Consider the following 13,223-nt stretch of genomic DNA (forward strand, 5'->3'; position numbering starts at 1 on the left):
TGCACATCCCCTGGTATAATGATGATCTTCTGAAAATGAGGTGGTGTTAGCAACTATTTTTTATGGTTTATATTTTACACCCACAATCAGCCCCTTATGTACATTTTACTTCGTGTGATGTACACAATTGCAAGGCTGTATTTAGTATGATAGCAAGGGTTTTTATAAAAACATATACATATGTAGCGCTATAGTAAACTGCCTTGTGCGAGGGCAGTTTTAGCTACTTTCCTTTGTGGGCTGATACCACAGATGAGCTCTCTTTCTCAGGGGCAAGCCCTCGCAACGCGGTGGAGGCAGGGTGTAGTGTAACTGTAACTGGGTGCAATAGCACAATGATGGGCACCAGTAGTTCTTTAATGGTTGAACAAAGAACTGTATTTATTGAACAATAGCACATAGATCATTTAGCACATTGATCCACAATGGAGCATAGAACATACACAGCAGCATAAAGGAAGCATATACTCACAGCACGTATAGGTTGAATCCCCACAAGCTAGGGAATATACAGCAGAGAGTAAAATGACAGCATGCGATGGGTATTGCCCAGTTTTCACGATATCTTCCAGTGGCAGACTAGGGGAACTCCTATCATCCCTATCTCAACACTTGGTTCCTTACTCCAGGTCAGTAATACCCTGGGATCTTAATCCCTCTAATCTCCTCGGCGGAGCCTTGAGCTGCTCAACTAAATAACCTCTCTAACCCTTCCAGCCTGCTTGGTTGGGCTAAAGCAATGGACCCAGACCTCATGGTTCCTAAATCTTTTATACTCTGGCACAGTGCCATCTGGTGTACACTGTGTGAACTGCAGGGGTTACATAAGCACAAGGTCCCCATAAGGAACCACTGAGGTGTCCATATTACTAGGGATGTGCCTGTCTGTAATGTGTAAGGGTGTCTAAGATTTTCACATCCCTACACATACATAAATGCATGCATCTTTTTGGGAGGGAACTCTGCCTAATCTATGCAGATTACTAAAGCCTAGAATTAAGATAACAATGCACATACATTTATTTCCAGTGATTTGGCCATGTCCGCCCCCCAAAAAATCAATATCAGCTTCTGTACTAATATCTTTGAGATAATTTTTATTATTTGTGGTTTTTGAGTTATTTAGCTTTTTATTGAGCAGCTCTTTAATTTTCATCTAAAGCAATCTGGGAACTAGGGACCACATTACCCTAGCAACCATGCCTTGATTTGAACAAGAGACTGGAATATGAATAGGAGAGGCCTGAATAGAAGGATCAGTAATAAAAAAGTAACAATACATTTGTAGCCTTACAGAGCATATGTTTTTTTAGAATGAGCGACGCCCATTTGAAAGCTGCAAAGAGTCAGAAGAAAAAGGCCAATAACTACAAAACTATATAAAAAAAAAATAATGAACACCAATTGAAAAGTTGCTTCGAATCGCCTATAACATAATAAAAGTAATAATAATTTTCTTTAAGGTATTTTGTTGAGCTTAAAAATGAAAACTAGTCCAGGTGCCACCTGGTGTCTCTTACTGGAATTGCACCTATTGTAATTTAGTCTATCTTTTCTAAACATCGGGACATTGTGGTTGAACAGGACTAGAGAATTCAACCGATCCGTTACAGCTCGCCAAACACACAATCCCTTCTGGCTTCATCTGTATATATCACCAGATAACTGTAATTAAATCCCAGATAGACAGGTATATGCTATGCAGCTTCATACTGTGTTTCTTTATTTATAACAATATAATCATAAAAGCCATCACAAGATAAACAGTGATTCAAAGCAAATGGATAATTATATGGGTCTATTTTCCTGTGCTAACCTTTTTGTGTTATAACAGCCTATATTTATAAGGTGAAATATTTTTTAATTTGGAGCTCCATTGCTTGGTCTGTATTTGTCAGTTCTACTGACATGAAATATTTTTCTCTATTTTATAGGGGTTTACAAAAAAGAAGAAGCTCATTTGCTCTTAAAAGTTTTCCAGGTTAAAGGTTCATCAGATACTCTTATTACCAAGTTTGAAAATTGGGTCATAGATGGATATGTGAGTATTTTGTTAACTTTTTCAGCTGTTAAAAATAAGGTCTGATCCATGAAAAAAATAGTTCACTAAATTTACATAATTAATAGCACACAATTTATTTTATTATTGGAACCCTCTTATAATTTACACTCGCTTTAACATTATGTGGCAAACTGCACAAAATAAAAGTGTTGTATATGAAGTAGTTCTGTATTAGAAATAAATTAAAAAGAAACCTATAAACTATAATTTAATGTATTCTGCTAATTAAAAATATAATAAGGGTGGTCTAAATAAATGTTTTGCATCAATTCTTTTATTTCCAGGAAGTTATAATTTCTTATATAAAGAGCAAAGTCCCCCGAGGTTTTCAGTCCTTGTACATTAATTACATTCTAAATGTGAAAAATATTAAACTGCTGAAAATAGTCAGGATTTCCCTGTTCAATACTTACGTTTTGGTAAACATTCCATCAGTAATGTTCTTAAGCAATACAAGCGTTATTGAATAGGTATAGGAATATATATATATATATATATATATATATATATATATATATATATATATATATATATATATATATATATATATATATAACAAACAAGGGAAAGTTGTGCTCACCACTAGTTTTTAAAAACATTAGGCGGGGGTGCAATGAGGGTGTGACCACAAAATACATATAGACAAATACAAGATTCCTCTGCACTCAACCCATTATCAATATATTTAAGACAGCGACATTTTGTGCATACTGCTACTGAAAAATGCCTTACCCTTTAAACAAAACAGGGATTGTTTGTCCATATATTGCAATATATTTAAGCTGGCCAACTACGTCAAAGTCATCCCATATCTGGCCAGTCCTATGCTCAATTTTCATCTGATTCATTAAGAATTCTATGGTTTAATTATACATTTTATAAAAGGGACAAATACGTTTTACCTGCAACTTACTAGCTGCTTTCAAAGTAAAACTCCCAAACTTGGCTGCCCTTTTATTAGACACCAGTGGGATCACCTGACTATAGTTGGAGGGGGTGGGAGCTACAACATGGAGCTGGTCACTGCTCTTGTAGAACTATAACAAACAAGGGAAAGTTGTGCTCACCACTAGTTTTTAAAAACATTAGGCGGGGGTGCAATGAGGGTGTGACCACAAAATACATATAGACAAATACAAGATTCCTCTGCACTCAACCCATTATCAATATATTTAAGACAGCGACATTTTGTGCATACTGCTACTGAAAAATGCCTTACCCTTTAAACAAAACAGGGATTGTTTGTCCATATATTGCAATATATTTAAGCTGGCCAACTACGTCAAAGTCATCCCATATCTGGCCAGTCCTATGCTCAATTTTCATCTGATTCATTAAGAATTCTATGGTTTCATTATACATTTTATAAAAGGGACAAATACGTTTTACCTGCAACTTACTAGCTGCTTTCAAAGTAAAACTCCCAAACTTGGCTGCCCTTTTATTAGACACCAGTGGGATCACCTGACTATAGTTGGAGGGGGTGGGAGCTACAACATGGAGCTGGTCACTGCTCTTGTAGAACTATAACAAACAAGGGAAAGTTGTGCTCACCACTAGTTTTTAAAAACATTAGGCGGGGGTGCAATGAGGGTGTGACCACATATATATATATATATACACACTTAGTTTATTAAAGGGACAGTATACCCTTTTCAACATTCATGAAATGAATAGGACTTGTGCTGAACATATTTTTTGCTTATTCATTTAATTAGGAAATATCTATGGTTTTGTTATTTTTTGTGTGAACAGGGAAAAGTTTTAAAATTAAACTAAAGTTAAAATTGAGTTTTAAAATTAAAGCCACATTTTACTTCCCGATTCCAAAGAGCAAAGTCAAACACACCAGCAGCCCACTGAGAAACCACTGGACCATGAACAGCTCTGTATCTAAAAAGATAAAAGGTTGGGGAAAGGGAGGGGTTTATATATACAGAGGCTTTTAGGTGGGCTGCTGGTTTGTTTGGCTTTGCTCTTTGGGATCAGGAAGTAGAATGTGGCTTTAGTTTCATTTTTAAATTTTGCTCTGAACAGAACCATAGATAATTCCTAATTCGAATAAAAGGACAAAATATGAGTTCAGCACAAACCTTTTTGAATGACCCAGGCATACTGAGGGTATACTTCCCCTTTAAAGAGGAGCATGAGATGGAAGCTAAATAAGTATGCTTAGAAAGTTTGGATAGGGTCGGGATGGGCCGGCTTCTTGACCACTTGACACTAACAACGATCCCCCTGGCCACCCCCGATCGCATCCGCAAAGGTATAAGTAAAGGAATGCTTGGGGGGTTACAGTGTCAATGTGATGGCCCTGAGATAGCAGCCCCAGTGAGCCCCGGACCACCAGTCCAACGCTGAGTTTAAATTACCTCCATTCAAACAAAAGTTATGTTTATTTATATTTTTTTTAGTTACAGGTTCTTACTCTATGAATTATAATGTTTTGATAAGCCTCTCTATTCTGTATTTTTACAATTGTTTCTATTGATTAAAACAGTTTTTCTTGGTTGTGTAAAATAGGTCTCATCAGCGGCAGCAGGTGTGTTTAACTTCCAAGGTGAAATACACTCGAAGGATTTCGGCAAGTTTAAGTTTCAGAAGCAACGTAAGATCTATATTTTATCATTTTATATGTGTATATGTGGGTTTCAATATGTTACATCATTGAATAGTTATCTTGGGTTGGAAAAAATGACAAACCTCAAGTTTAATCCATCATAATGACCCCCAGTACATGTCTTACCCTTTAAACAAAACAGGGATTGTTTGTCCATATATTGCAATATATTTAAGCTGGCCAACTACGTCAAAGTCATCCCATATCTGGCCAGTCCTACGCTTAATTTTCATCTGATTCATTAAGAATTCAATTGCTTAATTATACATTTTACAAAGGGACTAAGTTTTACCTGCAACTTACTAGCTGCTTTCAAAGTAAAACTCCCAAACTTGGCTGCCCTTTTATTAGACACCAGTGGGATCACCTGACTATAGCTGGGAGGGGTGGGAGCTACAACATGGAGCTGGTCACTGCTCCTGTATAAACTATAACAAACAAGGGAAAGTTGTGCTCACCACTATTTTTTAAAACCATTAGGCGGGGGTGCAATGAGGGTGTGACCACAAAATATATATAGTCAACTACAAGAGATCCTCTGCACTCAACCCATTATCAATATATTTAAGACTGAGACATTTTGTGCATACTGCTACTAAAAAATGCCTTACCCTTTAAACAACACAGGGATTGTTTGTCCATATATTGCAATATATTTAAGCTGGCCAACTACGTCAAAGTCATCCCATATCTGGTTTTAAAAAATAGTGGTGAGCACAACTTTCCCTTGTTTGTTATAGTTATACAGGAGCAGTGACCAGCTCCATGTTGTAGTTCCCACCCCTCCCAGCTATAGTCAGGTGATGCCACTGGTGCCTAATAAAAGGGCAGCCAAGTTTGGGAGTTTTACTTTGAAAGCAGCTAGTAAGTTGCAGGTAAAACTTAGTCCCTTTGTAAAATGTATAATTAAGCAATTGAATTCTTAATGAATCAGATGAAAATTAAGCGTAGGACTGGCCAGATATGGGATGACTTTGACGTAGTTGGCCAGCTTAAATATATTGCAATATATGGACAAACAATCCCTGTGTTGTTTAAAGGGTAAGGCATTTTTTAGTAGCAGTATGCACAAAATTTCTCTGTCTTAAATATATTGATAATGGGTTGAGTGCAGAGGATCTCTTGTAGTTGACTATATGTATTTTGTGGTCACACCCTCATTGCACCCCCGCCTAATGGTTTTAAAAAATAGTGGTGAGCACAACTTTCCCTTGTTTGCCCCAGTACATGTCTGCCATCACAACATCATCCGGCAGGATGATGTTGTGATGGCAGACATTGCCCTTCCTATGAAGAAACACCTTCATGGCTTCAAATGAAAGTTCATTTGCTCAAGTCTTTTGTTCTTTGTTCTTTTCTATGTGATAAAAGCCCCCCCGCTACATGTCTATATTGTCCTCTGATATACTTGTAGTTAACAGGCTACATTTGTATTTTTAACAGTGACTTATTTATACAGTACTACCCTGGTACTGGTACTGACGCTAAACATTTTCTTTTCAAAATATGAATCTACATTAAAAGTTACCTATAGGTCATGTTGATCGTTATTCACTGATAGTTCTGCTTTTGTAAGTAATTGTTACTTCCTTAACCTGACTGTTTTGCCAACCTGACAGAAACATCTGTCAGAGTTTCTAATGCTAACTGACTATTGCTGCACAAATATGGCAGCCCCCTCATAGAGGAACATGGGGGTAAGAAAGGTAATGTAAAACCATCAGGCAAATACTTTTATGGCAAAATTATAACTAGCATTCAAAGACAATGTTATGATGGATACAAAAAAGGTTATTGTCTGGTGTCAGTATCTCTTTAATATTGAATCTATACAACCCTTTAAACATTGTCTAAGAATGCTGAAAAATGCTAGGTTATAGGGGTGTACCCCACATTTAATTTTTAAAAAATTTAAATCGACAAACATAAGTTCTAGTGCCAAAAGAAGTGCAAACTTGTACCCCTTAGTGCTCATTTACCCAGCATTTGCCTCTGAGGCTTTGCTGTACTCTTTGGGGTTAGAGATCGCCGCAGAGTGAAATTCCAATTTATGAAAAGATAGCCAATACCTGTTTTCGCGGCAAACGGGGTGATCCCAAATTTATTCCATGGTGCTATTAACACTTTACAATGATCAAACGTTTCGGGACCGCATGGCCCTTCCTCAGTGATACCCGACCACAGAGACTGTGCAGATTTATAGACAAGGAAACACCGACCCCTAGTGGTGGTCTTCACATAAAGTTCCCTGATAAGTAATGAAGAAATTGCCATTTTTCAATTTTCACACCACATTTTACTCTAAGGATAAACAATTTTAAAAATATATAATAAGAAAAAACTTCTATAAGAAAACACTTTTTTGTTTGTTTTTGTTATCCAGTATGTGTGAAAAACCCTTAGTAAAACCACGTATATCATGTCTATCATATTACATAGATACAAATGAGATTGTGATCAAAAGATTGCTAGTAGTTACTCACTGACTAGGATACCATTAGAAGGAAGCTGTCTCTATCTCACTTGTAAATTAAAGAAATCTATATTTCTCTTTCTATGGCTGCAAGAAAAACATGTGCATCTTTTTGGGAGTCCAATTGCAGAAAGCAGTTAAAGATCAATTCATAGGAAGCAGTTTAAACCCCAACTTTCATTCAGTCCCTTAGGGGCTAAAGTACCCAGCTTCCAGATCCAAAAACATTCACGTTGCAACAGTTTTTTTTTTATCAATATTGACATAATCAGGTTTCACCTCTTCCAGCACTTGCCAACGCAATTGTGCTCCATTATGTTTACACTCTGTCCAATGTTGACCTACAGGAGTAATTCTTTATTCCGGATGAAGCTGTGATGTTCATTAAGTCCCACCCTTATCATTCTGTTGGTTTTACATACATATCCCTTACCACACAGACATTTAGGGGGCAGATTTATCAAAGGTCATAGTGAAAAATCGAATTTAAAAAATTTGAATATCCAGCTAAGTTTTGTGTACTTTGATTAGGGAATAGTCCAAATTATATTCGAATGTGAAAAAAAGATGAAAATTAGAATTTCGAAAATGTACTGTCTCTTTAAAAATTCGACTTCTACCAGTCACTATCTAAAACCTGCTGAATTGCTGTTTTAGCCTATTGGATTCAATTGGTGGACTTTGAAAATTTTTAGTTTTTTTGGGAAAAACTTTGAATCAAATTCGTTCTAATGTGCTATTACTTCGATTCGTACAATTCTAATTCGATCGAAAACTGACTTTTTCGGCCAAAACAAAAACCCCTTTGATTTAATTTTGGTTGGTCTTTTCGAATTCAAAATTCGACCCTTGATAAGTCTGCCCCTTAAGGTAGTATTTAACATTCTTTGACATACATGTATGGTGCCCCCATAGTTTAATTTGGGTTTTTTTGATGGATGTAATACTGTGTCACCTTTTATGATATTACAGTTCTGGCATGATAAACAGGGAAAGGTTACTACTACCGGTTTCCCTAAGAATCTTTGTTTTACTGTTTTCGAGGGATGTATGTCCGTGTGGATTAGATAATCATCTTGAGTGAAATTCCGGCACTTTCCATTCATTTCTATGGTGTTTTTAAAAGAGTATTTATCAATGGATGAAAGTGAAAGTTCATCCTTTTATAAATACAACTTTCAAAATCCCCATAGAAATGAATGGAGAGTGGCAGAATTTCACTCTAGAGGACTGTGGAGATCACTAACTTCACTCTTTGATCAATATACTGTACCCTTTTATCTGGTGCAGAGTGTAGAGCTATCTGGTGCAAGGCAGCCCTGGCCAGTGGTGTATCTACCCCATGCTGGATCCCCTACCAAAGAATCTGCAGAGAGGCCCAGCATGCACACCAACATCAACCCTGCCCCAGTACCCAGCCATCCACACAACTTGCTTCCCTTGCTTTCCACCTACTTATGCAGCCTGCTTGCTTTTAGGTAGGAGAGCAGCTGAGGAGCAGGGGACATGAGTGGGGTTGGTGACTGGTTACTATAGTTTCTGCAACTATAGAGGAAGCAGGCCTGCATTATGCCACAGGCTCATTTGCACTATATATATATATATATATATATATATATATATATATATATATATATATATATATATATATATATATATATATATATATATATATATATATATATATATATTAATTTTATATATTATTAATATGTATATTAATTTTATATATATATATATATATATATATATATATATATATATATATAAAATTAATAGTGCACATGATTTATTATACATTTCATAATCTCTCATAAATATCATAATATCTGCGACAGAATTGCAGCGATAAACCTCATATGTTTATTTTTTCTCTCATAAAGAATTCATATTGATTTTACAAAGCATATTGTCTTGTTATTGTGTAATAATACAAAAGCATGTGATGTCAACACAATGTGGTGATTATTGGTCATTATTGAAAGTTCTAAATTGTGTTTTATTTCTGATTTCTCTTGTTCATGACTCTTTTCCTGTTCATGATCATTTTGAGCAGTTCCTGCCTTGACCATTGTCTGTCTCCAAGTCCTGTCTAAATACTTCTCTATTTTGAAAATAGTACAGGTATGGGACCAGTCATCCTGAACACTCGGGCCTGGGGTTTTCTGGATAAGAGAATCTTTCTGTAATTAAGATCTCAATAGCTTTTGTCTACTTGAAAATAATGTATATTATATATTTTATATATTTATATCTGATATGAATTATATATATTTTTTATTTATAAAAACCCAGTATATTAGATAGACCCAATAGCATTGGGATGAATAAGGATGAATTGTATCATAGTTAGGATCAAGTTTTATTATTACAGAGAAAAAGGAAATCGTTTTTAAAAATTTGAATGATTTAAATAAAATGGAGTCTATGGGAGATAGCCTTCCTGTAATCCAGAGCTTTCTGGATAATTGGTTTCCGGAGAACGTCTCACAGACCACATTTTAGTTATAACATACATTATGGCATATCATTTCAAACATTCCTCTCTTGTTTAATGTCACTGATTATCAAAAATGTATTCTTAACTAATGCCCTCAAAATGAAAATTGTTACTGTAGGTATTTATCTACTGATTACTTTGAATGGGATTTAAAGTGATAAATAGCTGGACAAACCCTAGTCTCCATTATTTATTATCTGAACTATATTATCATCCTACTGCAACTTCCTGTCATTTCTGCTACTGTATATGCTTCCTGCTAAATATAGAACCATCAATATCAAGCATCCAATCTTATTTTATATGGCCCAAGTAATCGTTATACACACTTCAAACGCATTTCTGAAAGTTTTTTTTTTTCCATTTCAAGTCAGCAAAAAAATGCTGGAAACCTAAAAATTGACAGTGTATAATTTTTTGGAGTGTCTTTTTTTATGATTCTCAGAAAATAGCTTTTAAAGAATATATATTTAAATGTCTGCCGGTATTGTCTAGATTTCACGGGGTTTTTTTCAGTTCAAATTATGCTGTTTGCTTGATGATAACTATGCATTTATACAATACTGATGTGTCTTTTATTTGTTACAGGTTCTCAAAGCATTAATAACACATCCAACAACTACTATGGCACAAACAGCAGTTCTGTTGCAGCTGCAATATTGGTACCTTTTTTTGCTCTTATTCTAGCTGGGTTTGCTTTTTACCTTTACAAACACAGGTAAGTTATTATAAGGTATTTCCAAGATATTTGTAAATGATCAACAAGCAGAATAGGTAATTAAAAATTAATTAACCAGTAACTTCATAAACACTACTGTTTGTCTTAACATGGCTACTACTGTTTGTCTTAACAATCCTTACAGAACATGCAGTACACACTACCTAACATTCAACTACTTTTAATTGGATAACAATACAGGGTATTGGAATGTATTCCTGCATGCATGTTTTGCTGCTGCATAAATCTCAATTATTATCTAAACTGAGATTCTAGGACTGCTCATAACCGTTTTTATATGTTTATATGTAAAACACCCGAAGTGGATACATAATCCACTTTGCCATTATTCTAAAGGCTTGATAAAAAATTAATTCTAAAGGTGCCACACGTCACTTAAAGAAACTTTTTTACTTTTACTGTTTCCTAATGGTTTGCAATTTAAGCTGTATGCATCTATTTTAGTGAAGATTTCTATCTGTACAAACTGGTCTCTTGTATTTGTATCCTTGTAAAAACAAATAATGCTATAATAACATTAATAATTGGGCCAAACGTGGCAATTTTAATGCTGGGACTGTGTATGTGCTCAGTACATTCTGTATGTAAATAAGCAGGTTTGCATTAATAATTAAATAAATCTAAGATACCTCTAGCAGACATAACCAGTGTTTTTAACATTAAGGGGGTGATGTATCAATGTTTGAATTCAAATCTTTGCCAAAAAGTTTTTGCACTAAAACTCCTTGTTCAAAATATTTTATTTGATTTTCACATGAACAAGAGAAATCAACATGACAGCAAATACCATGCAGACTTAGAAGATGTGATGTAATTAGTACAATGGCATGCTGTTTTTCAAAAATTAATAACATGGGAAAAGATATAGAAAAACTAACCAAAACGAACTAAACCAGAGGATGTAAAGACGATCAAAAAGAAAAGAAAGAAAAAGACCATTGTTTTCGGGAAAGTCCAATTACTCAATAGTCGTTAATTTTACATTTGAAGGAACTGAGATATTTGATCTCTGGTACTGGAGAAGCAGTTAAAACTCCTAAAATCAATTATGCTTTCAAAAATGTGTATAAATGAAATTTACTAAGTTCAAAAAAATGAAGTTGGTTGTAAAAGTTTGGCATCTAAGAGCTGCTGAGTTCTTCTGCTCCCCCTTATCTAGAAACTATGTCCACAAAATAGATGGGGCATGAACAAACATACACAAATGTATAGTGCAGATTAACCATTTACTCTACAGTTACAGCATGCAAGGTCACAAACATTCTACATTTTTAAGATACATGTTAAAGCAAAGCTCACAGTCTTGAGACAAAAAACAGTACTGGAGACTTTTGTAGCCAATGCAAGAAATTTCACATGGAAAAAGTGAAATGTCAATATGTCCTCATGCTGTTTTTCTTTTTGTTCAACAGGGCAAGACCAAAAGTTCAGTATAATGGTTATGCTGGTCATGAAAACAGTAACGGACAAGCTTCCTTTGAAAATCCTATGTATGATACAAACTTAAAACCCACAGAAGCAAAAGCAGTCAGATTTGATACAACACTAAACACAGTTTGTACAGTTGTATAGCCTTGGTGCCCAGTAAGACTGATTCATAGCCATACCTCTTATGGACAGAAATTCCATTGTTGCCCTCTGTTTCTTCTGCCTTTGTGGAAGTAAAGTTTAACAAAACCTATCAGCAAACAAAACATTTCTCTAAAATCCCAAGTCAAGCCTTCTGAAGATAAAATCATTACAATTGGATTATAATTCCTGGCTTCAAGTGCTTACCATCAAAGAACACTTCAGGAAGACTGCCAAGTTACTCCACTTTGTCATTTTAATGCCTCATACTTTGAAATTTGTATGTGGCTGGATGCCTTTAGTTGCAATATTGTGGGCACATGGATAAATATTGTGGGCGCTATTATGAATGATAGCACCACAAATGTATTTTTTTTATATCACATGAACGTGAATGTTCTGAAGAAACTAAAACTATTCGAAACTGAGGACACCTTAAAATATGGTTGCACATATTTAAAATGCTGTACAATGAAATCATTGAAACGTTGAAGACGCAACCAGATATTTAAGGCACTACAATATATGTACACTGAACTGTTTTGCTATTTTTTTCATTCGCCAGAAGTTGCATAATTCTACTGCACAATTTTTTGCACTAGTATGTTTGGAATGACTGAGAACCATGCCATCAAAGAACAGGGTTATTAACAACATTGTTTCTATTGTTTAATTTCATTCATCTTTCATACCTAGCAAATCACTTTTAATATAGATCACTCAATCTGATTTGTTGACGAAGGAACTGTATTTCTGTCCATTTTTATGAAAAAAATATCATATCGCAATCAACTTTAGACACTTCATGCAGAAGCAACAGACAATTTTTGTACAATATATATTTTATGTCTTATTTTCTTAAAAAAAATCAAAAGGCAAAAAAAAGTTGGTCATTAAAGTTTGTACCACACAATTAAAAAAAAATGCAGGTGACAAATTGTAATAAGTAATTTATTAAAAAAAAAGAAACATTAAAAACTTTGATTTGGGAATGATGCATTAGTCACTTACAAAAGGATACAACAAAGCAAGCAACAGATCAGACAGGTTTGTGCTTTATTTTGGTACAAATATTAACTATTTCATCCACATCCTTACAATTCTATGGTATATGCTATTGTGTGTCATATGTTTATGTCATTTTCACCAGTTTTATCTTGAATTTACTAAAACTTGCATTCACTGGCACATTGCAGAATAAGAAGATAGTTGGCTGATACGAATCAGAATCAGAAGGAATAATTAGCAAGTCAAATCCCA

General features: G+C 34.8%; 1 protein-coding gene across 1 annotated transcript in view; it reads left to right on the forward strand.

The window, feature by feature from the left end:
- Positions 1 to 12,614, forward strand: part of LOC108716186 (CUB and sushi domain-containing protein 1-like) — an 882,106-nt gene extending 869,492 nt beyond the window's left edge. The window contains exons 67-70 of the mRNA XM_041563770.1: positions 1,935 to 2,041; positions 4,586 to 4,670; positions 10,244 to 10,373; positions 11,807 to 12,614. Of these exons, the coding sequence (XP_041419704.1) occupies positions 1,935 to 2,041; positions 4,586 to 4,670; positions 10,244 to 10,373; positions 11,807 to 11,966 (482 nt within the window). The 3' untranslated portion in view covers positions 11,967 to 12,614. The remainder of the gene's footprint in view (positions 1 to 1,934; positions 2,042 to 4,585; positions 4,671 to 10,243; positions 10,374 to 11,806) is intronic.
- Positions 12,615 to 13,223: the final 609 nt, after the last annotated feature.

This window comes from Xenopus laevis, chromosome 5L (assembly GCF_017654675.1).
Source record: "Xenopus laevis strain J_2021 chromosome 5L, Xenopus_laevis_v10.1, whole genome shotgun sequence".
NCBI lineage: Eukaryota > Metazoa > Chordata > Amphibia > Anura > Pipidae > Xenopus > Xenopus laevis.